General features: G+C 42.0%; 1 protein-coding gene across 1 annotated transcript in view; it reads right to left on the bottom strand.

Annotated features, from left to right (window-relative positions):
- LOC124620346 (DNA mismatch repair protein Msh6) overlaps positions 1–26,702 on the bottom strand; it is a 198,657-nt gene that overhangs the window by 59,914 nt on the left and 112,041 nt on the right. Inside the window, exons 15-16 of the mRNA XM_047147020.1 lie at positions 17,788–17,879; positions 13,470–13,602 (exon numbers count right to left, since the gene is read on the bottom strand). Of these exons, the coding sequence (XP_047002976.1) occupies positions 13,470–13,602; positions 17,788–17,879 (225 nt within the window). The remainder of the gene's footprint in view (positions 1–13,469; positions 13,603–17,787; positions 17,880–26,702) is intronic.

Raw genomic sequence — 26,702 nt, forward strand, 5'->3', positions numbered from 1 at the left:
CCCACACAACACCCATTCGTGCATATTCACCTTGACATTGTTGGCCCACTACCCTCGCACAATGAATATCAATACCTGCTGATACTTATTGACAGATTCACTTGTTGGCCAGAGGCTGCTGCCATCCCTGACGTTTCAGCCAACACTGTGGCTGCGGCCTTTGTTCGACCTGGGTGTCCCACTTCAGATGCCCACACAACATCGCTACAGATTGTGGGCACCAGTTCACGTCAGCGCTCTTCCGAACCCTGACGGCCACCTGTGGCTCCTGTTTCTGCCAAACCGCCAACTAAAACCCTGCAGCTTATGGTGTGGTGGAGTACTTCCACTGCACACTTAAAGGCCCCCCCCCCCCCCCCCACTCACTTTAGTTTCAAATGGTTCGCTGCCTTACTTCTGGTACTTCTAGACCTGTGGCTCACACAAAAAACTGACTTGGGAACTTTGCTGCTGAGCTGGTATATCGACAGCCACTCACTATTCCTGGTGATATTTTGGAAGCGACCCTGCTCCCTCCTGGCAGTAACATCTCAGGTTTCGTACAGCAGCTCCAGTGCCATAAGTGTCCAGCTGCAACCAACACCTTCGCAATGTCATAGTGAGTACCATGCCTTTATCCACCGTGACCTCACAACCTGCACACATCGTGCTCCAGGTGGATTCATACCAGCCACTGCTCCGCCCAGTATTCGAGTCCGCACTCGGTTTTGCGATGTGAGGAAAAGACATTCTCCATTCGTCCATACAGGGTCACAACAACTGCCTCCATAAACAGGCTTACGCTGGCCAACGTCCTAGAAGCACCCCCAGCCTACGAGCACAGCACCACTGAGGTGGATTTGCTCCTACCTACCAATGACCCCAGCCACAGCATCATGAATACTGCCCCTGATACAAAGTTGGTCAATACCTTCCCCTATGCTGTTCCAGACACGTCACTCCCGACGCCATGTCACACACAGTGCCAGTCGGTGCCGCCTCTGGCCAACAGCCAACAATCTATATGACACATCCCCTACTGCTTGGGACCCTGATGTCGCTTCCTCACTATCCTTTTCGCAGCCTCCAGCTGACACAGACAGTGTTCCGCCCCACCTCCACATGCACCTGCCGCTGCCAACAGAGTGTAGTCACCACCATTGCAGTCACTTCCTTTTTCTTTTTTTTAGGACGCAAAACAGCTACGGTCATAAGTGCCCATTCTGTGGCTTAGTGAAGGATAAAAACAGGAATTTAAATCAGCAGCAATGGGAGCGAAACTCAGGAAGGAAGGAAACTAAAAACAGAAGGAAATCTTAGAAAAGTGCCGTTGAACAGGGGTTGTTTTCTCTGAAAAAAGCTTCAAATGAATGATGTCATCTCACTAACACTTATAAACTCAAGGACATCATTGGCTGAGCGCACGTCACCTGCTGAAAGGGAAGATATATCAGGCGACAGCCGTAAACGGATGCGTAGTGGATTAAAATAGGGGCACTGAAGTAAAAGGTGTCTCACCGTCCACGATTGAGAGCAGTGGGGATAAAGCGGGTGAGGATTGTCACTTAAAAGATGTGGATGCTGCCTTGTTTCTGCATATACCAATATGCCCAGGGGTCCAGAGGAATGCCACAGATATGCCCCCCAGGTGGAGCACTCCTGAATCCAGTGGACCAGACGGTGGATGGGATAAAGAGCTTGGAGGCTGAGAAGAGAGCCGAGCGAATCCTAGCATACAATGTACTGTATCCACTGAAGGTGACGGATGTATTTGACAGCCTGGAGAACAGCACAGAGCTCCGCAGTAAAAACTGAACACTGGTTGGGGAGCAGAATTCTAATAGGGGTGTCATCAATAATATACGCACTCCTCATACCAAAGGTGGTCTTGCAGCTGTCAGTGTAAATAAATGTGGCATCCTCCACTTGTGCACACAGAGCAGCAAATGACCGATGATAAACTATGGAAAAGGGGGGGGGGGGGGGTACTATCCTTGGGAAGCTGACAAAGATCATGGAGAAGGCAGGTCCGGAGGCGTTCTACCCCTGTCAAGAAAGTTTTAGGAAATTGGAAGGTAAGTGAATGTAACAGTTGTCAGAAGTGGACTCCCGGTGGTAAGAGAGAGTAAGGGCTGCCGGCATACCATAAATCCAAGGAGGCATTTGAAAAAAAAAAGTGCCATGGATCGGATGTGCAGGCATGAAAGACTGATGACTACTGTAATGACAAAAGGACAGCCCGCCAAGTGGACAGTGGAGGTTCAGCAGTATCAGTGTAAAGGCTCTCCGTGGGGCTAGTGTGAAAAGCTCCAAACACTAAACACAATCCACGGTGGTGGACAGAATCTAGACACCAAAGAATAGATGGCTGTGCAGAGGAGTAAACTACGCTTCCATAGTCCAATTTCAAGTGCACTAAGGCACGATATAAGCGGAGGAGGACCACTTGGTCTGCTCGCCAGGAGGTACAACTCAGAACACTAGAGACTGTTGAGGGATTGCAGACAGTGAGCCGAAATATATGAAATGTGGGATGACCAGCACAGTTTTCCGTCAAATACAAGTCCCAAGAATTTTGCAACGTCCGCGAACGGAAGGTCAACATAACCTAGATGCAAGGAAGGTGGCTAAAACTCTGTAAAATGCCAAAAATTTACACTGAAGGTCTTACTGGGAGAATATCGGAAGGCAGTTTCGATGCTCTGCGAGTGGAGGCGATCAAAACATCCTTGAAGACATCATTCAAGAAGGCTGGACCATTGAGAGCTATAGTAATTGCAAAATCATCAACAAAAAGGGATCTTGAGACATCAGGAAGGAGACAATCCATAACAGGATTTATGGCGATGGCAACTAGTACAAGACTTAGCACAGAGCCCTGGGGCACTGTTTTCTTCGGAGAAAGTACAAGAGAGAGCAGTGTTCACTCCCACCTTAAATGTGCGCTCTGCCATAAATTCACAGATGAAAAAGGGTAGCCGACCTCGAAAGCCCCAAGAGTACAGTGTGTGGAGGATGCCTGACCTCCAACAGGTATCATTTGCCCTCCCCAGATCAATAAAGATAGTTACAATTTGGCATTTCCTGAGCAAACTGTTCATGATATAAGTGGAGAGAGCAACAAGATGGTCAACTGCGGGAAGCTGCTTTTGGAAACCGCACTAGCAGTTGTTAAAAGGTTTCGGTACTCCAGCCACCACCCCAGACAGCAATTTACCATACGCTTCAAAAACCTTAGGTACACTACTTACGAGAGAGGTTGGGCGAAAGCTGGAGGGGAGTAGTTTGTCCTTTCCAAGTTTCGGAACAGGAATGACGATAGCTTCCCGCCACCTTCTAGGAAAGGTACTGTTGATCCAAAGCTGATTATAAAGGCAAAGAAGGTAGCACAGACTAGGGTATGATAGATGCAGCAACATTTGGATGTCCGTACCATCCAGTCCCAGAGCAGAAGAGTGAGAAGGAGGAGAGTTCCCAGATAGAAAAAATGGCATTATAGCTTTCGTGATTATGAGAGGAAAAAAGCAAGAGGTTGCTCTTTCGGTACCTGTTTCTTTGGGAGAAAGGCTGGTAGGCAATTAGAAGAGCTCAAAATCTCAGCAAAGTGTCGACCAAATGAGTTAGAGATTGCAACTGGGTCCACTAAGTTATCCTGCGCGATGGTTAGCCCAGAGGTCAGGGAAAAACTGGATGTGCCAGATATCCATCGGATTTGACTCCAACCAACTGATGAGGGAGTGAAGGTATTAAAGGAGCCGGTAAAGAAATCCCACCTTGCCTTCTTGCTATCGTATATGATCTGACAGCATCATGCACGTTAACTGCTTACAGTGGATACCGTTGGCCAGCGTAGGCCGATGGTGGAAAACACGAAGAGCACGTTTCCGCTCGCGTATTGTGTCACAACATGCCTCGTTCCACCAAGGAACTAGGGGGCACCGCAGCAAAGGGGAGGTACGAGTGACCTGACTGTTGATGTTAGGAAACTGGCGGTCATAAAATGTTGCTAGAGAGGAGAAAAGTGTCCAATTGGTTTGGGAAAACTTCCAGCATCTTTGGTGAATAGATGGCAGTTGTGGCTGTAATCGAACACATGGAAAATGGTCACTCGAGTGTGTATCAGCAAGAGTGAACCATTCAAAGCACCAAGTTAGCGAACAGTACCGACAGTAAGGTACAAATGAGATTTGGCTGACATGGAGGCAGACAAAAATATAGGTTCCCCAGTGTTGAGGTAAACAAGATCCGCTTGGTGGAAGAAGTCAATCAATAGGGAGCCTCTCTGACAAGGATGCAGAGATCCCCAAAGCGAGTGGTGGGTGTTGAAGTCCCCAACCAGCAAATAGAAGGGTGGGAGCTGATGAAGATCGGCTCTTGCCACTGGTGTGGACGATGGAATGTATATGGTACAGAGAGAGAGGGTGAATCCAGAAAGGGAAAGACGTACACCGACACCTTGGAAGAAACTGTGCAAGTGAATTGGGTGATAAGGTACAGTATCATGGAGAAGAATCATTAAGTCCCCCATGTGTCGGAACACCAGCAACAGAGGGGAGATCAAACCGGACTGAATGGAAATGAGGGAAGACAAAGCGATCATACGGACATAGTTTTGTTTTCTGAAGACAGAAGATCACTGGGGATTAAGATCGTAAAAGGATTGACGACTGATCCTGATTGTAGCAAAATTCCAATGGCTAATCGACAAAGAGTGGACTATAAAAGGGAAAATCTCACCACAGTTGTCGTCACCTAAAGCGACCGCCGAGAGCCAGTGGTTGACGGCATGGAATGGCATTCAGCCAGAGGCAGAAGATCTTGATCCATAGGTTGTTCTGGGGCAGCTCCTGCTGTGAGTGATCAGCTAGTTGATCGGCCTCCAGTAGTGCATCTTGGCGACACAGACGATGGCCGAGGATGCTGTAGAAGAGAGACGCCATGGCGGAGAAGGAGAGGAACTGTTTTTCTTATGAGCCCCCTTGGAAGCAGGATGTTGAGACAGGGTGTATACGCAGACAGGGGAAAAAAATTCCCGGATATCCTGTTTAAAAAATATACTTTCTTCCGGGTGAAAATACACGTTTTCCGTGCTAAGTGACGGTAGGTTTTCTGTAGATTTTTCCGTGGAACTGTAAAACTTATCAATCCTTTGAATGGTTAACGTTTTATACACTGGCATAGAACGTCCCAGAAAAAAGAAAAGGGGGGGTAGGGGGGAGGGGGGTGAGAGAAGTTTTGGAAAGACCTTTGATTAAGAAATAGGAGAGAAGTTCTGGAAAGACCTTTGATGAGCAGCAACATATAAGCTGCATATTTTCTTACTACGAATGTATAAATTTGAATTGCATCAAACACATGAGTTCGTTTCTGGAGTGTTGAAATTGAGATTGCAATATCCTTCTGTACGCCAGTCGTATCTCATGCCACACAATCTCGTCAGCCGATGACAGTAGATATTCAGTGCATAGGACATGTTTTATAGTCAGCCAATAGCAAGATCACTGTTACGTAGCGCGAACACAGAAAGAGGAAAAGTTAATGGTTTACATTAATATACATAGTATAGCTACAAGAACAGCTAAACTTTCACATATAATATTGGTTTCGACAATTAATAAGCTACAAGAGAAGCTAAGCTTTCAAATGTAATATTGATCTTTTTTGCGAGTGTTATACTTTAAGATGCATCACACAAATGTTCCAGCAACTTCAAAATAATGACATAAATGTCTGGTCTCCTGGGATTGAAATTCTTGTAAGTGGCTGGTCCTCAAAGGGTTCAGTTTTAAACGCTCTGTGATTTAAGAAACTCATCCCACTTTCTCACACATAACATAATTCATCTTGCGTAAAAAGTAATTTACTTTGAATGTAACACTTTTTGAACCACTGTTTGCAATACTATCTCAAGATTGTTAGAAATAGGTTCGACTTAGCAGTTGCCAGACAGTGCCAGAAAACAGGCATTATTACACATGAGCAGCTGCAGTGGTGTAGGAAGCCTGCATGTTCGTATGTATAAAGCACTAAGAAAGCTTACATTGTGCCATAAAAGAAACAGGACATCAGAGGATACTCCAAGAGTATCGGAATTTCGTAACCAAACTAAAATGCGTAATTCGGCTTGAAGTGCACTTTGGTTTCAACCGGATTCACAATGAAATACGTCCCATATGATCTTAAGCTTTTCAGTGTGGTTTTGGGATGTAAATTTCTGAGAGTACCAGTACTGTACTATCTCATATTTGGTTCTTTATTGCGGCATAATGCCGTACATGGCAGAAGGTGAAAACGTGCACCCAAAATTCAGCGAACAGTTGGAACTAGCCAATACTGTGGAATAAAAAACTTTGTTTCAAATAAATTGATTGCCTCAGATGAAAAATTAATAAAGCCAAATTTCTTTAGCAAACTGACAAAAATAACTTCATTGTTCTGCAAGGTGATTAATGATTGACTGCTAATAACTTGGAAATAAAATAAAATCAGAAAACTGAAAATAATAATATATTTTTGCCCTCCGCAATTATGTGAATGTACTTTAATTCGCTTGATGGCTCCCAGCCACAGAAATCCATTTTGATTTCATTTGACATGGGAACTGTAAACAAAGTGGAAACAGCGAAATCACTTCATGCAAACACGGGTCACATGAAGACTAACCCCCCCCCCCCACTACAACTCGGACAATGCTCTGCATGCGCGAATCTGGCAGCTAGAGCATGCGAGAAAAATGTTTCTCATTAGTATCTGGCTGCTTGCTGCTACTGCTGATATAGCTAACAGCCACACTTCAAGTAGCAGGAAGGGGGAGAAGGTACTGCTCATACGCGAGTCAACTGGGCATGTGCATGAGCCTGCTGGCAACTGGTTAAACGAACCTAGTCTAAATAGTTGTGACATCATGCTCATAGAAAGCAGTTAATTGTTACAAAGCATTACATAGTCTTCGCCCTACAGCCTTTGACATATTTTTGCTGTTTGCAGACGCTTGTGCATGCATGGTGTTTTGTTGCTGTAAATGGCGCATTTTCTTTGGCACTAAAGTTTTAATTTTTTTTCCTCTCATTTATATTTTATTGCTGCAGTATCATTCTCCAGTAGCAGGATACAGTAACATTCTTTGCTAGAGACTCAATTCTTACCAGTTTAAATTACAAAAATGTAACTGAAAGCTAAAACAATAAAAAATTGCCGGAATTCCGAAAAATTCCTGGGTTTTTCCCAGTTTTCTCCTGGATGGAAAAAATCCTTGGTTTTTCCTGGGTCGTATACACCCTGTGGGATGGAGGAGGATTTGATGGTTGTGAGGTTAGGGTACATAAAAAATATTCACTAGTAGGTTCTTTTTTGGAAGTCTGGGCATTCGATTTTGGGGCCCATGATTTAGCAGGAGCCAATGAAGGTTGAGCGTTACAGTGAGTGGGTGATAGTGGGCAAGTTGAATGGGCGATCTTCGAGCTGACCGATCTGATGACTGTGGCGCTAAAGGTGAAATCGCAAGCCTGGATGGCTACCCCCTTAGTACATCAAGGAGAGGCAAGGACAGTGCTATATTTACCAACTGGGAGCACAGTGGGATTTCTACTGGAGAACTTACGAGCAGTAAAGGTAGACACCTTTTCCTTCACTCGTGTTTCCTGAATAATTTGTTCATCTATAAAAATAGGGCAATCTCTTGAGGAAGCAGCATGGTCATCCATACAGTTGATGCAACAAGGGGATGGAGGTGGACAATCACCTTCATGGGCATTCCTGCCACAGGTAATGCATTTAGCCATATCGGAACACAACTGGCTGGTATGATTAAACGTCTGACACCGATAGCAATACGTAGGGTTAGGGATGTAGGGGCGAACTGAAATTATCTCATATGCCGCTTTAATGTTCGACGGAAGTTGAACTCTAAAATGTCAAGAAAAGAGTGCAGGTCGGTACCAATCCCTTTTCACTACTCGATGACAGGTAATTTTGAATGTCCTCATTTGATAATGTGTCGAGTGACTGCATATAAACCACCTCGCACGATGAATTTAAAGTACGGTGCGCTTCCAGGCGGACAGGGAAGACGTCAGCAGCGTAGTTCAAAGCAATTTTTGTGCCTAGAAGGCACTTTCTAACAGCAAGGTATCATTTCCTAACCAGACACAAGACTCCACAGAACTTGCAATTGCATCGACACCTTTATGAATAATGAAAGGGTTTACTATTGAGAAGTTTTGACCTTCGTCAGACCGAGAAACAACTAGGAACTTTGGCATTGGTGCAAGAATTTTCTGTGGCTGAGACTCATCTAGCTTCCTCTCGTGGACAGAAGTTGTAGAAGTAGAAGAAACCATTGCGATAGTATCCCCCACGATTACCGGCGTGTCTGATGGCGCGCTCCAACCTAGTGGGGGGGCCCCTCTGAGGGCAGTCCCGCCTTAGGTGATTGTCCACACCTCCCAAGAAACAGAGGGACGGACCAACTGGTATGTTCGAAAGGTACCAGTTTGGGTAATCATCCCTCCCTGGATCTGGCGTTTACCAGGGGGTACACACATGTCCTACTTGTCTACCCAGGTTGGGGAATTACGCATTACCCCATTACTGGCTATGTGTGGGAATGCGTGAATCGGCCTTCAGACACACACAGGGAGGAAAGAAAGTAAAAGGGAGGAACAAAGAAAAGGAAAGAAGAGAAGAATTCTCAAAAGCTGCAGTGGAGAAGTAGGTAAAGGGAAGAATCATGGAAAAGAGAAGGACAAAGTGCGGGCAGATACTTTACATCGTAGACATGAAAGAAGAGAAATCACTTCATTTGTTCACAAGCGTCCGTCTCTGGATGTAGGCGCAAAACATACTCCCAAAGAGAGGAAGAAGGGGTGGGGAGGGGAGGGGGAGGGTCAGGATTGGGGACAGGGAGTGTTGGGGAATGGAAAAAGAGCCGCACGAGCTTGGGGTCCCGTGCTCGCCACGCATGTATCCACAAAGGAGTTGTGAATCCCTCGGATTCGCTGGCACCTGCACGATTACAGCAGCAACACTATGTCACACACTCCCAACACTGTGCACAGGAGCTGCCCATGCCCCTGCTCTCCCCGGAAACCACAGTACGAGCATGAGCACAACAGCGACCACCCATGCATGCGCCGCAGCAAGCACCTTCAGTCAGCTCCAAACACTCCTCCGTGCAGCTGGCACAGGTGTTTTACTATTGAAAGTGGGGAACTGTGTTGTAACTCCTTCCACTGCCTCCACCTGTAGCAGTAGACGACAGACTGCGCAGACCCAGAACCAGTGATACGCGAAGTACTCCCCAGCCATGGTACCACCTCATCCCACCCCTGCCCCTTTGACAACGCCCTTGGACATGTCCACCAGAAGTAGAGCTTGAACGGCCAAACTTTTCCAGACACCACACACACTGAACCGTCACTCGGCCAGTCTCTTCTTCCACTTCAACAAGGCAGCACCTCCCAGCCACACCATCAGCAGCTTGTGGGCGCAATGCCATGTGGCTCGTCGTCATCTGCCGTACTTCGCCAGCATATGCGTGAACAGAAGGATTCTTAATCCGCATCAGTCTTTTGTCATGGTTCGTTTAACGAGACGAGCGCTACTGCGTTTTCTGAACTGCTTTCCCATGAGGGCTTCCATTGACTGCCAGTGTACAAAGCCTGATGCTGGATACCTGGGTGATCGACTCACAGAATGAAAAGGACGACAAGACAGACTGTATTAATTACAGATCCATCCAATTATTACCAATCACTCACAAAATTCTCTCCAAGGTGTTACTCGACAGACTAGAATCAGAAATTGATACAAAGGTAGATGAATACGAAGCAGGCCTCATAAAAGGAAGATCATGCACCAAACAGATCTAGAATCTGTGAACACTCCTGGAGATCAGGCAAATGAAAAACATTGTAATCAAATTTGTGGACTTAAAGAAGGCTTATGACTGCACAGATGGGGAGACACTCTTTAACACACTTGAATGATGTGGAATAGACCAGGGCTTCACAACATACGTGCTTGCGGAGCAAGCTGTGAGCAGCAAGGCGCGAGCACGGAGCAGCGTGAGCACGCTACCCCCACTGCCGGACAAGAGCGGAGAGTGGGGAGAGTCACGTGGGGCACACAACAGCTGCCGCCAGTCAATGTAAATCCGCGGCCACCTGCAGGGATATCACTCAGGAATTATTACTGTGACAAATGAAACAAATAAAGGAGAATGTACACGTGCCACATAATTTTATTAGCTTAGTGTATGCCTCTACATTCGTTTTAATTTGTGAATTGTTACACAATAAAAGGTGTCACTGAGGTGTGGGATTCTCGGTTATCTTGTACTTTTTGCACTTTACAATTCCGTCTATGTTCGGAGTAATTGTTCTTGTGCAGTGTAGGCGCAATGTGCAGTTTAAATTTCGATCAGACAATGCGTTTCTCAGGCGCATCTTGTTACATTTCATTGCAGAGAACAGTTGTTCACAAACATACGTGGAACATTGATATTATTGTAGCCGCCAGTTTGTGCAAACGAGGAAATCTATCCTGAGGGAAGTGTATTAGAATTCCAAAATGTTTTTCTTGTTCTGAAATTTGTGTCTGTATTCTCTGTCACACTGCAGGTCAATAATTTCAAGTTGCAGCTCAGGACGAATCTCTTCAATATTCGCTGAATATGGAAAGGAGAACAGATCAAAATCACTGTCTAGAGCTGTCAGATCTTGAAAGCGTTGATCAAATTCTTCCTTAAGGGCAACTAAACTATGTGAATAACACTCACAGTCTTTGTGAACATCTTGTGTGGATGATAATTTAGGAAAATGAGCTAGATTTCCTGTTTCCAGCTGACTCACCCAAAGTGTCAATTTCATTTTAAAAGCTCGTATTCGACCTATGAAATGAGTAATTAGCAGATCTTTACCTTGTAGTGAAATGTTCAAAGCATTCAGATGGCTAGTTAAATATGCTAAGAACGCGAGATCACATTTCCATGAAGGCTCTTTCAATTCATGAACACACATGTTATTTATTTCCATGAACGTATTTATCTCATCTAATAGGCAAAAAAATCGATTTAATAATTCGCCACGACTAAGCCAGCGGACCTCGCTGTAATAAGGCAGGCTACTATACTGGCTTTCTACATCGTCAAGAAAGCTTTTAAATTGCATGTGTTGTAGCCCTTGCTTCCTTATATAATTGGTTGGTTCAAATGGCTCTGAGCACTATTGGACTCAACTTCTGAGGTCATTAGTCCCCTAGAACTTAGAACTAGTTAAACCTAACTAATCTAAGGGCATCACACACATCCATGCCCAAGGCAGGATTCGAACCTGCGACCGTAGCGGTCTCGCGGTTCCAGACTGCAGCGCCTAGAACCGCACGGCCACCTCGGCAGGCTATAATTGGTTGTATGAACAACAACTCTCATCACATTTTTTCGAGTGATACTCTTTGCACATAAGTTTTCCTGGTGGATCACACAGTGAACGCCCCTTATTTCATTCGGCACGGTCAGTTTTTGCATTTTCTCCTTCAACAGCGCAACGAAACCTGATTTTTTTCCCTGTCATCGCTGGTGCACCGTCTGCAGACACTGAAACTAAAGAATTCCACGACAATCCTATATTTTCAACACTTTCTTCAACACTACTTAAAATATCACCTCCGGTTGTAGTGTTCTTCATGGCTACTACATCGAGGAGCTCATCCCTCAGCTGAAGGTCTCTATTAACACCTCTAATAAATATGGCAAGCTGCGCTGTTCCAGTGATATCAACACTTTCGTCCAGAGCTAGAGAATACGCCATAAAATCTTTACAGATATTTGCAAGCTGGCTCTGGACATCGTCTGCCATGTCCTGTATGCGACGCATAATGGTCATGATAGATAATGGCACAATCCAAAACTGTTCAATTTGAGATGGACACAAATGTTCCGCTGCAACTACCAAACATTCTTTTATTAAATCGCCATCAGTGAAGGGGCGCAGGGATTTTGCTAAAAGCAAAGCAATTTTGTAACTCACTCTGAGAGCTGCCTCAGTTGATTTTTCTTTGTCGTCCAGATCTTCTTCGGATAGCCTCCTTTTAAGTTTAATAACTTCCTGGGCACGATCTGGTCCATCACATTTTCCACTTCCGTAGTCTTTCGCGTGGTACGACATATAATGTCGCTGCAAATTAGATTTCCTAAAAGAATTCAGCGTTTTGTGACATACTAAACATTTTGCAACACCATCTTTTTCTGTAAACAGATACAATTCCTCCCAATGGGGGTTGAATTGCGAAAGCATTGTTGGGGTTACGCAATGGTGACTTGAGATGATTCTTAACCAGCGAAGTGACTCTTAGAGCTGATCGTAGTACTTTAAACGTTACACAGTCGGCGCGAATTCAATAGGCACGCTGCGGCCCTATTCAAACGTGCGCGTGCGCGCATTTCCCTCCCTCCCTACTCCGCGATCTTGCACCTGCTCGCGAGCACGTGCCTGAGCAGACGCGAGTACTCGCGCTCAAAACCGGCCAGTTGTTAAGCCCTGGAATAGACAGAGAAACTAGGGCACTTGTAAAACAGACACTCACAGGCAGCACACCGAAAATCAAATTCATGGGAGGAATCTCAAAATCATTTGAGATGCACACAGGTGTCAGACAAGAAGGTTGGCTCTGACAGCTTTTATTTGACAGTGTCTTCGACAAAATTATTAAACGATGGGAAGAAAGTAAATGTGATTACGAGAAAAACACAATACATGGAAAGAAAGAATACCAAGACAAGTCATGCACTCAAAATATGAAAAGGCTAAAAGAGCCGAAAAATTTATGTATCTAGGGGAACATACAGTAACACAAGGATCAAACATCGAAAGAACATAAAAACTTCAGAAAACTTACAAACTCACACGAATGCATTACAATGAAAGAAACATATTCTGACAGGCCAATCCCAGGCACTAAAATGCAGGTGTACTACCAGAAGTACTGTACAAGTCAGTAACGACCATAAATGGAGCATCAGGAACCACAGAAACAGACAAAATAGAATGAAAAATTCCCAGAAAAATTTATGGAGCAATATGCAGAGAAGATGTGAGGATGAAGAGACCAACCAAAGGATTATACAAACACACAGACAACACCAGAAAACATCGACTAACATTATGAACACACAAATATAACTAACAACCACAGATTCAATTAAAAAAAAAAAAAAAAAAACAACTGGCTCCAAGAAATAGAAGAAGACCTAAAACAAGCAGGAATCAACACGGAAATGAAAAAAAGATAAGAGGCAAATTAATAAACAAAATTATGAACACAAAATTTAAAGTAAAAGAAATGAAGAAAATATGGACAGAACAAAGGAAACAGGAACACAGTCAAAGAATTAAGAAATTTTGGAATGAGAAATAGACGGAAACAAGAAAAAAAAATTGAATAATCATGTAACACTGCTGTGAACACTGTCTAATAATAATAATAATCAGTACCTTTGTCTCAACAGTTACATTCATAATTCTTGGAATACACGTTTCCTCTTCAATATTTCGAGTATATTCAGCTAATGATAGAAGAACATCTAGCTCAGCAAGACATTTCACAGCAGTCATCCACATGTTGGTCCTTCAAACAAAAAAACATGTAAGTCCAGATTAGAATAAAAAATCAATATCTGACATTAAAAACTTACAACAATTAACCACATTTAAATAAACTGTTTAATTAGGCTGATTGATTTCTTATTATGCGGCAAATGTGATTGCTTTGTTGTCATTTGGAGTTTTCAAACAGCTTCATTCACAAACTCTGTGACGCTAGTTTCCGCTACGGACTTTTACTCCTCGTATACTCATACGTCCCAATAGATGCTTCAACACTGACGTTCAACGACACAGTATACAAGCTGGAGTACTCCGAAGCAACATCCTGGGGCCCCTCTTCGTTAATCTACACATGAAAGATATTCCAGGTACACAAAACACAACGGTTGCTGCACGGATGGCACCACCATCCTAGTACAAGAATGGAAACCATCAAACATCTAATTACAATTAGACACAACACTCAGAACAGCTGAGCTTTGGCTGGAATGATAGTGTGTTACGGTAAATGCCGCCAAGACTGAATCAACAACATAAATACCAAAACTGCAGACCAATAACCCTACACGTATGCCCAATACATTTCTCTGAGAGAGTCAGGTACCTTGGAGTCCGGCTGGACTGGAAACTAATCTGGAGGGACCATATACTATATATTTCCAACCTAACACACTTGAGGCTCAAACAACTTTACCCAATGCTTAACAGGCAAAGTGCACTGAATAGGAGGGCACTGAATCCATTTACGTGACACAGATTGACCTCTGATGACATATGCAGCTCCGGTCTGGAGTTATGCAGCTCCAATATGCCTGTGCCATCTACTGGTGATACAGAACAAGGTGCTACATATCATAAGCAGTGCTCTGTGATACACTTGCACTGCGGACCTTTCAATGAATACCGCCCTGAGACAAGATACACTACTAGAAACACTTAACCGCCTATGGTAAGCAAAGTACACAAATAACCCAAATATAGAGCAACAGCATTTCAGCACAGCTGACTGGCACAGCCAGTTGAATGTACACAGCCACACAACAGGCACAGCAAGGATGCCAATTTGCACATTAAACACAAACAAAACCCACCTAACACTACATACCGCACCATTCATTTTACGACCAATCGACCACTCACATGATGACTCTGGCACATTAGAGGTATGCAGACGCCGCACCTCACATCAATACTGACACACACTCTTTGTGACAAATATAAGCTAGGACACTGGTACTGAGCACTACACAATACGCAATAACGAACCACAACCTCACATGATCTGTCACACCATGCAAGAAACCCACTACTGTTCTCGCTACTTATTCCGCCCATTGCAGAGGTTTTATCCTCGCTGGTGCTTGCAGTGTTCACTTTTCTCCCCCTTCTGCCCTTACACCGATTCCTCTTCAATCGCTTTTCATCCACCCTCCAGTAGCTTGATGGGCTGTGTTCGTGGGTAATTCTACCCAGACACACAGACTTCACAAACCTACATCCTGTGAAAAAAAGTCAATCACAGTAAAAATTAATTCACACTTATGAATCATTGTAGTTATACAACACCTTTACTTACAAATGCAGAGATGGGATTTACTGTGCAATTGCACAGCGTAAGGAGGGGGTGAAAGAGAGAGAGAGAGAGAGAGAGAGAGAGAGAGAGAGAGAGTGTGTGTGTGTGTACTAAGAATACTTAAGCTTTTCGACAAAATCTTCCTGCAGAAGTAGAACTCGTACTCACAACAACAAGCACCTCACCGCCGCCACTGGCGCACAGGCACCCATAGACATAGACCCCCCCCCCCCCCCCACCAAAAAAAATTAAATTTTTAAATTGTTTACAAAACTGATTCATACCTCTCAAAATACTCTCCATTAAAACTCAAACATTTGTCCCACCAGGGCTTCCACTGTTTGAAACATTTTTTGTAGCCATCTTTAGAAATAGCTGACGTCCAAAACGAGGTTTGTCATCAATCGAAAGGTCGCCATTTTTAAATCCAGCAAACACTTGAGTTTTTCCCATATCGTCATCTTGTTGAGCTGTTTTCAGCATTAAAAGAGTTTCAGTAGCATTTTTACTGAGCAGAAAACAAAATTTCACAGCTGCACATTGTTCATCTAAACTCGCCTTCTTAAAAAACAACACAAGAATGAAACAGCACTAGCAAAAACAATCACTTCAGATGAATGCAAATGAGTTGTGCTACACACACCTAGTGGCAGAAATGCGTACTACACAAGCTCTGTACACAGCAATGTCATTCCGGTGTCTTTGGTTACTCCTTGGTAGCTACATGTTTCAGAGTAGTAGTTGTGTGAATGTTTCAATTTTGAGGAAGAACTTTGTTTGAAAGCTTAACACACAAGTAGGGACACCAGTTTTTACAACAAGAGTGAGTCCGCAGAGTACTTTGTACACATATAAAGAATAGCTGTCTTAATGTCACCAGAGTGAACTTGCGAACATTAAAAACACAGTTTAATCTTAGTTTAATTATAAACTATACAATAAACTCAATTATACGAGCTAGATCCTGTTTAACTAAACAATAATTAAATAAAATTTCATTATATTACTCTGTTATCACCTATAAGTGTTACCCACAGTAACGACCCACTGTAAGCATCAAACAGTGCAGTTGCATCATATCCCAACCAACCGTTTACTCTACTGCTAATTATCTCAAGACAACTGCTTCATTGTGGGATTGTAACTCAAGAGTCTGTGTAATTTTCTTGCAAGGATCATAAATTCTCTCTCACCTGGCTAAGTGTTTATTATTGTATATAACTGCTACTCACTTGGAAGTATGGCAGTCCAATTTATCACTGTGCTAGCTGAATCAATAATTAAGAAAAAGGTGCAGGCTCATAACTGTAAAAAAACAACAGAATGGTGCAAGGCAATGTTATTTGTGGATGACGCACATTATACATAGGCATGCCTGTTTGAGGATTAAATATTTCCACTGTTCTTTTATGTTGTGCCCGTCTGCACCTCCAAGCCTCCTCTAATATGGTTAGTAGCAATCTATCCTTCCCGTATTATTGTTACACCATACTGAACTTTTCACTGATTAATGTCACTAGCAACTATCTGTATTCCTGATTCGCCTCTCAAATTACAAACATTTGAGTGTTTAACCTACAAACAACTCATGGGGATCACTACGAGAAACAGGTTGACCTCATTCTACGACAATCTTTTCTTGGGCCGCACTGAAGACGCATTCCTAGGACGCCCTGACTCAATGCACATTTATTGATGGTATCACTGTGGTCTGGATTCATAGTCAAGATGAACAGCATTTTCTTCAACAGCTTGAAACCTTTTCTCTACTCCAATTTTACCTTGACTTTTTCCTATCACACAGCCACCTTTCTTGACATTGACCTCCATCCCACTAATGCTCACAAGCAACCTCAGTCCATACAAAAGCAACCTAAAAATAACAATACCTTCACTTTGACAGCTACCACATCACACAATCCATCCCCTGTAGCCCAGGCATCCTTGGAAATCTTGCCTGCTTCATCACTTGAATCCTTCACCACCTGCACTGAGACCCTGTTCCGTACTATCCTCTCGCACAAGTACCGCACAGATTTTGTCCGCAAACAAATCTCCCGAGCAATCTCCTGTCACCCTCCAAGAAATACAACTTCCGTTTGGAAAAACACTCAGAAACAAGCATATCCTGGCCTCTAATCCTTCCATGCATTATGTCATTGCGAAACTACGAATTTTGTTAAATTGAGGACTGAAATGAGGTTCTCTCTCTAAAATCCCTTTCACACCACTTACAGTTGCTTCTGTCACCTTTCCTCCATGATATTCTTGTCGAACCATTCAACATTATCAAACCATAATCACCATCACAATGTTCCTCACTGTAATTGTTCCTGCTATGAAATCTGCCACACACACCCATTTTCAAACACTTGTTCTAGTCCCACTACTGATCAATTCCACATCATGATAGACGCAGCATCATGTGACACCATGTAACGTGTGTTTATTGCACCACTTTCTAGCAGTATGATACATTTCCTTAAAATCAGTGTTACAGAGTTCTTGTCATTATGTAATTAAATAATGTTTACTTTTTGGACTGCAGTTTTCATTTCTCTAAGCCTCTTTAATCCAATTCATCTGTGATGTATCTTAAAAGTGGAAAGAACAAATTATTTACTAACAACTTACTTCGAACTGAATTTCTGGAATATTTTCTTGTTTATTCCATTAATTGCTTCCTTTCTCAGATCCTCTAAGTTTGATGCCTTTGCAAGGAAGCTCTGAAATCATATGAGAGAGGTATCAGCAATGATTATTTTAAGTAATTTATTGAATTCTAAATTATGTTTGCTTATCGTTAAAAATAAAATGAATTTACATGCAAGGAAACAGACAAGACACACTGATTTGAACTACTTTGTGACGGACACGTGGCAGTGATGGCCAGTCTTATGTCTGCGGCCATAATAGTTTGCACCCAACTGATTCTTAAACAATGTGCTTCTTCTCTTCCTTTTCCAGAATTACTCTAGTCTACCAGCATATTTCCTCTTAAGAGTTTCAACTCTTATGCAGTTCGTGTAATTTAGCACCAAAAATATGTATACTAAGTTCCTGTTAATAACACTTATCTGCTTCCTGCCAATTTTGTGCCTAGCGAACCTTCAAAACTGTTGATGTTACTCTGAAATTAGATGCATTTTCTCTTGATATTAACAGCAGCTGCAGAATGATTCAGAGATTCCAATTCTGTATTCTTTTAGTGGAGACAAATGTCCACTCCAATTTATATTAAACTGATTAACTACTAAAACCAAGGAATAATGATTTATATAAATTTTCAATTATTTACATTCATGCACATAGAAATAAAATAACAGAACACTTGGTTTCTTAAGCTGACAAGGATTAATATTAACCACAAGAGCCATTAATTTCATGGCCACATTATAATAAGAAAATAGTTTTCTTGGAGAAGAATAACAAAATAGTTTTTAGAGAAAGTTTGGATGTGTATTTGAACTCACAACCTTTCTATAACTGATCCAGTGCTTTTCACTTTCATTAACGCACAGACAGTTACATTAATTTTAATTTTGTTTATGTATACTGCAAACAGAATGCAAACTTAAATTCCTGTGTGTCTGATCTGACGAATTGCAGAAGAAACTTGAAAGATATAAATGAATTCAACATAGTGCGTGGACAACTTCAACTGTGGTGCTGGTGTACAGTGATTTACCATGATTATAACACGGCTTTCCTTCTGCCCCTAAAATCAATTACGGTATGAGAGCTGCATTTCATGTGCAGTCACAAATGATTTAAATAAAGTCCGCCGAATACAAAGTGCTGGGCAACCACATTTTTCAATGAATGCTCTCTGAATTAACTGCTGTAAATGTCATAATTTAAAATTATTATACTAACTATGAGCACTAAAGGCCAGCTACAATGTGAAGCTATAAGATGTGAATGAATCAAATGTTTTCAACCAAACTGTTTATTTATGATTGCATGATAAGATTGCGAATCTGACATTTTTGTGCACTTAACCAAAGTTCTATCTTTAACAGTAGATATCGTTTTGCCTGGTTTGTAGAAAAATATTTTAACAGTGGCAAATGAAAAAATCATGGCGTGCCTAGTACTTCTCCTCTCCCTTTCCCTCCCTCCCTAGGCAGCCTGTCTCTTCCCGACCTCTGCATCCCGAGCCACTTGGCAAGGCTCTGCTGCTCGTGCCTCCTGAACACACAACACAGAGAGCACACGGAGCCCAAGAAACGGCTGTGATTGGCCGACATCAGGCCTCTACCACTCGACCCACTGAAATGGCAATCACAAAGTAATTTTAATGAGAGTATAATCAAATTACTATATATTTCACAGTCTTATATATGTTATGCAGCCTTAGAATGAATCCATACATACTGAACATTCAACTTCAAAAATACTTTGTACAGCACAGAAATACAATATTCCACTTATGCTTTGAATTAAAATATTAAAAAGCAATATGAGTGATTCTGAACTTTTGGAAGTTATTATCATGCATACAGAGACTATAGAGCACCTTTTTGTAAGCAAACCTCACTTCCACCACCATACTCCATCAACTCCTGATACTGCCAGTAAAATACCTGATGTACATACTAAAAAAGATAAAGCAACATCTCTTTTAGCAAGAGATCAACAGGGATTCATTAGGATTGATGTGAATAAACAAGCAAAGTTTTTGTGAATTGTACCAGTGCACTGTTAACCCAGTGTGTGATAATACTGCATCGTAAGTTTTGCAGTAGTGTCATGTCATTTAATCTTAGTTTTTTTTCTGTAATAATATTTTCTTCAGAAATGTCTTCAGCATTTTCTCCTCTCATACTGCTTCAGCCGCCGCCACCGCCACCGCCATTTGACAGTAATTTCCCAAATGGTCATAGTATATGAGACTATGTTACATTGCTTCCCCTCTGGCACATATTCCTTGTTTCATACTGCAAATCATGTTCACACACATTGCACCTGCTCTGTCTATAATCACTAACCCTTATTGATTTATAAAAATGTGGTTAAAAAAAGTGAGAAATGTTTGTAATTGGAACTACAGCATAACCCCACTTTTACACTCCCGGAATTAAAGTTTTCCCAACGTTTACAACATTTTTTATCTCTCATGTCAAATTTCCTATGTCCACGATGTTAATTCATACCCGATTTTGCGAGAACATATTTATAAATTTCCTGCAATTTACCATTATGAAGAAATGTCCGTGGAGAAAAACTGACGTAAAATGCTGCTGGCACGATGTTGGCCGTCATGTAGTGTTTACAAACATTATGTGGCTTAAGTTTCTTGACACCAAAGTGCTCTACTTAGCGGATTTAAACCGGTAAATGTGTAAAAGTTGGAACAATTCATGCTGTATCTCCTGCCGCTGCCAAACTCTACTCTGCATGGCGGCTGATAGGAGTAACTAAGCTCATACGTATAAGGGTATCGTGACTAATCACAACCATTTGCAAGGTGTCTCTACAGCGCATGTGCAGTTTTATGATTTCTGTAATCATCGACACACCTCTGTTGAACTGTGTTTAGTGTGTTTCGTCTTTTGGCCGCTTGTAGTGCTAGTTGACACCTTCATTCAGTTCGCGTTGCTCAAATGTTTTTGGTTTAAATACAGTGCAAATTACGTATATTGTCATGCTGAACAAAACACCGAGAAAAGATTCTCGAAATTCACTGTGTTAAGCAGAAAAAAAGTATGTAACTGACGCAGTGATTCATTATTTAAATAATGAATGGCAGCTGCAGGCGTTCCAAAAACATCGATAATTGCGTATGAAATTGAGTGCAATGTTTCTGCTTCCCAATCATCAGTTCCCACTACATCAGTGGTTTTTAGTAGATAATAAGCCATTATTAGATAATGAACAAGTCCCTGAAATGAGTATTTTGATGCCTATTACTTGCACGCTGTACTGTATACATGAAGTGCAAAATTGCAAGGGGGTATCCTGTACATAACTTTTACAGCTTAAAACGTTATTTCCCGCATTTTACACAATTTTTTTTTTGAAGTCCCTTGAAAAGTGTAAAAGTGGGATTTCACTGTATTTTGATTCAGGAACAATGAGACAAAATGTCAGGAAACACAAGACTATTATTTGACAAATCCAGCTGGAGCCATGGCAACATTGGGAACAGTCTCAGTGAACTGGCTTGGTGCAGTTTTGTCCCAGTTCAACATAGAGGGTACTGTACCACAGGGTGATTACCACATAATTCAAGCATGGCAAGTGGCTATGGATAGTATTTTTGTCGATAAATACAACAACTTGTTATTAATGTCACTCGCTAAGCCATTCAGGTTACTAACAGTAGGTACATGAAATAGACTGAGCATGTCAGAAAAATATAATATGTCTAATTTGATGACGTTTAAATTTGGAGAGGAAGGATCAGTGTTGAGGAGAGAGGGATCTGAGCATGTGCCACAAAGATAATCATTCCCAGTTCTCTCTACACACACACTGTCGATATGCATAAATGCACTAACAGGCAGCAATTTCTACCAACATTGCAAAAGGCATAAGAATATTCTAATTCTGTATAAACTTCATAGTTTTGTCATCCAAGAGCACAGCTTCAGGAGCAGCAAACAAACTATTCGCAATGTAATTATATCTAGGGTATTTGGTTTGGAAAGGTGTCGGATAGTATGAATCACAGATAATAGTTGTGAAGAGGAATTCAAATGGGTGGCAGTTTATTTAGATTCTCACACACGACAATATGAATAACTGCTAACAAACTGAGAGCAATCAAGTATTATTGTTGAATAAAAGTGTTGGTTAATATTTAATTGTTGCTACACATTTTAGAGTGATACTGTTGCACAGTGAGAAGACAACTAGCTGCCGCTGCAGCCATATATTCTCTTTCACTCTGAACCCCCCCCCCCCCCCCCCCCCCCAAAGCCTAAACATAAGGAGACTAACTGGTTTGATCATGACCACCTGAAGTGTGATTCAGATAACTTCTGACTCTTGGCAGTTTTGAACAGAGCAAGTTGAGGGGAACGGTCCTACCAGCATGAACCTCAGGTTGCACGCTGACTTTCACTGCCCAGCCACTTACGAGCTGTCAGTAAAGCAATGTTAAGTAAATAACAAACAACAATACTGAGCAGGAATCAATCTCCACTTTCTTCCACTGGTTTGGTGGAGTTTCTCTAACACAACACAGCGGTATGGCACACTGTCCATTATTACTGTTAAATTTGGGAGAATATTTTTGTAGCAGCAAATTGAAAACCAATGCCATGAAAACTGCAGCACTTCTTTTCTCACCACAATCACCCCACTTTCTGGGAAAAGACAACAATAGACAGTACGGAATGAGCCCTCGAGCTGAGCCAGTCCAAAGGACGATTACCCTGTCACCCTTTCCTCTCCTATTGGTGCCTTGTTTCTCCTTAGCTATCTTGGTTATTCTCCGGTACTACTACTTTTATTGTCCAATATTTCGAGGAGAAAATGTGCTGATGCCTAATCACTCTTGTCTTCTTTATCTCCTTTCTCCTTCTGATACACAGCACCGCAGAACTGTGAATATTAAGTGCAGCGAAAGTTCAGAGTCACCTCACACAAAACATCTAAAATTGGCTTCCTGCTTTTGCACTCCAGTTGTCTGAATTCCCTTTCTGATTCAGTGGCTGAGAAGCTGGCTAATGTGTTCTCAGATGACCTCTACCCCAGCAAACATCATCTTGAGATGTAGCATACTGCTACTAGAATGACACTAATACGACAACACTAGTTCCCAGGAACATCCTACAACGAACGAAACTCGTCTAGCTTCAAGGTGGAAACCAGATGACGCTATGGTTGGCCCGCTAGATGGTGCTGCCATAGGTCAAACAGATATCAACTGCGTTTTTTTTAAATAGAAACATCCATTTTTTATTACACATTCGTGTACTACTTACAGAAATATGAATATTTTAGTTGGACCACTTTTTTCGCTTTGTGATAGATGGCAGTATAATAGTCACAAACATATAAGTACGTGGTATCACGTAACATTCCGCCAGTACGGACGGTATTTGCTTCGTGACACCTTATCCGTGTTAAAATGGACCGTTTACCAATTGCAGAAACGGTCGATATTGTGTTGATGTATGGCTGTTGTTATGGTCTTCAGTCCTGAGCCTGGTTTGATGCAGCTCTCCATGCTACTCTATCCTGTGCAAGCTTCATCATCTCCCAGTACTTACTGCAACCTACATCCTTCTGTATCTGCTTAGTGTATTCATCTCTTGGTCTCCCTCTACGATTTTTACCCTCCACGCTGCCCTCCAATACTAAATTGGTGATCCCTTGATGCCTCACAATATGTCCTACCAACCGATCCCTTCTTCTAGTCAAGTTGTGCCGCAAACACCTCTTCTCCCCAATTCTCCTCATTGGTTATGTGATCTACCCATCTAATCTTCAGTATTCTCATGTAGCACCACGTTTTGAAAGCTTCTATTCTCTTCTTGTCCAAACTATTTATCGTCCATGTTTCACTTTCATACATGGCTACACTCCATACAAATACTTTCAGAAACGACTTCCTGATGCTTAAATGTGTACTCGAAGTTAACAAATTTCTCTTCTTCAGAAATGCTTTCCTTGCCACTGCCAGTCTACATTTTTATATCTTCTCTACTTCGACCATCATCAGTTATTTTGCTCCCCAAATAGCAAAACTCCTTTACTACTTTTGTGTGTCTCATTTCCTAAACTAATTCCTCCAGCATCACCCAACTTAATTCGACTACATTCCATTATCCTCGTTTAGCTTTTGTTGATGTTCATCTTATATCCTCCTTTCAAGATAGTGACCATTCGGCTCAACTGCTCTTCCAAGTCCTTTGCTGTCTCTGACAGAATTACAATGTCATCGGTGAACCTCAAAGTTTTTATTTCTTCTCCAACAATTTTAATTCCTACTCCAAATTTTCCTTTTGTTTCCTTTACTGCTAGCTCAATATACAGATATAATAACATCGGGGAGAGGCTACAAGCCTGTCTCACTCCCTTCCCAACCACTGCTTCCCTTTCATGCCCCTCGACTCTTATAATTGCCATCTGGTTTCTGTACAAATTGTAAATAACTTTTCGCTCCCTGTATTTTACCCCTGCCACCTTCACAATTTGAAAGAGAGTATTCCAGTCAACATTGTCAAAAGCTTTCTCTAAGTCCTGTCAAAAGCTTTCTCTAAGTCCACAAATGCTAGAAACGTAAGTTTGCCCTTCCTTAATCTTGCTTCTAAGATAAGCCATAGGGTCAGTATTGCCTCACGTGTTCCAACATTTCTACAGAATCCTAACTGATCTTCCCCAAGGTCGGCTTCTCCCAGTTTTTCCATTCGTCTGTAAAGAATTTGCGTTAGTATTTTGCAGCTGTGACTTATTAAACTGATTTTCAGTATTTTTCACATCTGTCAACACCTGCTTTCTTTGGGATTGGAATTATTATATTCTCCTTGAAGTATGAGGGTATTTTGCATGTCTCATACATCTTGCTCACCAGATGGTACAGTTTTGCCAGGACTGGCTCTCCCAAGGCCATCAGTAGTTCTATTGGAATGTTGTCTCCTCCTGGCACCTTGTTTCGATTAAGGTCTTTCAGTGCTCTGTCAAACTCTTCACGCAGTATCATATCTCCCATTTCATCTTCATCTACATCCTCTTCCATTTCCATAATATTGTCCTCAAGTACCTCGGCCTCGTATAGAGCCTCTATATACTCCTTCCACCTTTCTGCTTTCCCTTCCTTGCTTACAACTGGGTTTCCATCTGAGCTCTTGATATTCATACAAGTGTTTCTCTTTTCTCCAAAGGTCTCTCTAATTTTCCTGTAGGCAGTATTTATCTTACCCCTAGAGAGATAAGCCTCTACATCCTCACATTTGTCCTCTAGCGATCCCTGCTTAGCCATTTTGCACTTTCTGTCGACCTCATTTTTGAGGAGTTTGTATTCCTTTCTGCCTACTTCATTTACTGCATTTTTATATTTTCCCCTTTCATCAATTAAACTCAATATTTCTTCTGTTACCCAAGGATTTCTACTAGACCTCGTCTTTTTACCTACTTGTTCCTCCGCGGCCTTCGCTACTACATCCTCAAAGCTATCCATGCTTCTCCTATTGTATTTCTTTCCCCCATTCCTGTAAATTGTTCTCTTATGCTATCCCTGAAAGTCTGTACAATCTCTGGTTTAGTCAGTTTATCCAGGTCCCATCTCCTTAAATTCCCAACTTTTTTCAGTTTTAATCTACAGTTCATAACCAATAGATTGTGGTCAGAGTCCACATCTGCCCCTGGAAATGTCTTACAATTTAAAACCTGGTTCCTAAATCTCTGTCTTACCATTATATAATCTATCTGATACCTTCTAGTATCTTCAGGCTTCTTCCATGTATACAACCTTTCTTCACGATTCTTGAACCAAGTGTTAGCTATGATTAAGTTATGCTCTTTCGTTTCTTACCCTCATTCCATATTCACCTACTATGTTTCCTTCTCTTCCTTTTCCTACTACTGAATTCCAGTTACCCATGACTATTAAATTTTTGCCTCCCTTCACTACCTGAATAATTTCTTTTATCTCATCATACATTTCACCAATCTTTTTGTCATCTGCAGAGCTAGTTGGCATATAAACTTTTACTACTGTGGTAGGCATGGGCTTCGTATCTATCTTGGTCACAATAATGCGTTCGCTATGCTGTTTGCAGTAGCTTACCCACATTCCTATTTTTTTATTCATTATTAAACCTACTCCTGCATTACCCCTATTTGATTTTGGATTTATAACCATGTATTCACCTAACCAGTAGTCTTGTTCCTCCTGCCACCAAACGTCACTAATTTCCACTATATCTAACTTTGACCTATCCATTTCCCTTTTTAAATTTTCTAACCCACCTGCCCGATTAATGGATCTGACATTGCACACTTCCGATCTGTAGAACACCAGTTTTCTTTCTCCTGTCATACTGAGTTGGCCCCGCCCGGAGATCCGAATGGGGGACTATTTCACCTCCGGAATATTTTACCCAAGAGGACGCCTGTATGTATGTATGTATGGCTATTGTGATCAAAATGCCCAACGGGTGTGTGCTATGTATGCTCCTCGGTATCCTGGACGACATTATCCATGTGTCCGGACCGTTCGCCGGATAGTTAAGTTATTTAAGGAAACAGGAAGTGTTCAGTCAGTCATACGTGAAACGTCAACCATTACCTGCAACAAATAATGAGGCCCAAGCAGGTGTTTTAGCTGCTGTCGCGGCTAATCTGCACATCAGAAGCATACAAACTGCGTGAGAATCGGGAATCTCAAAAACGTCGGTGTTGACAATGCTACATCAACATCGATTGCACCCGTACCATATTTCTATGCACCAGGAATTGCATGACGACGACTTTGAACATCTTGTACAGTTCTGCCACTGGGCACAAGAGAAATTACAGGACGATGACAGATTTTTTGCACGTGTTCTATTTAGCGACGAAGCATCATTCACCAACAGAGGTGACGTAAAATGGCA

The sequence above is a fragment of the Schistocerca americana genome, chromosome 6 (assembly GCF_021461395.2).
Source record: "Schistocerca americana isolate TAMUIC-IGC-003095 chromosome 6, iqSchAmer2.1, whole genome shotgun sequence".
NCBI classification, from domain to species: domain Eukaryota; kingdom Metazoa; phylum Arthropoda; class Insecta; order Orthoptera; family Acrididae; genus Schistocerca; species Schistocerca americana.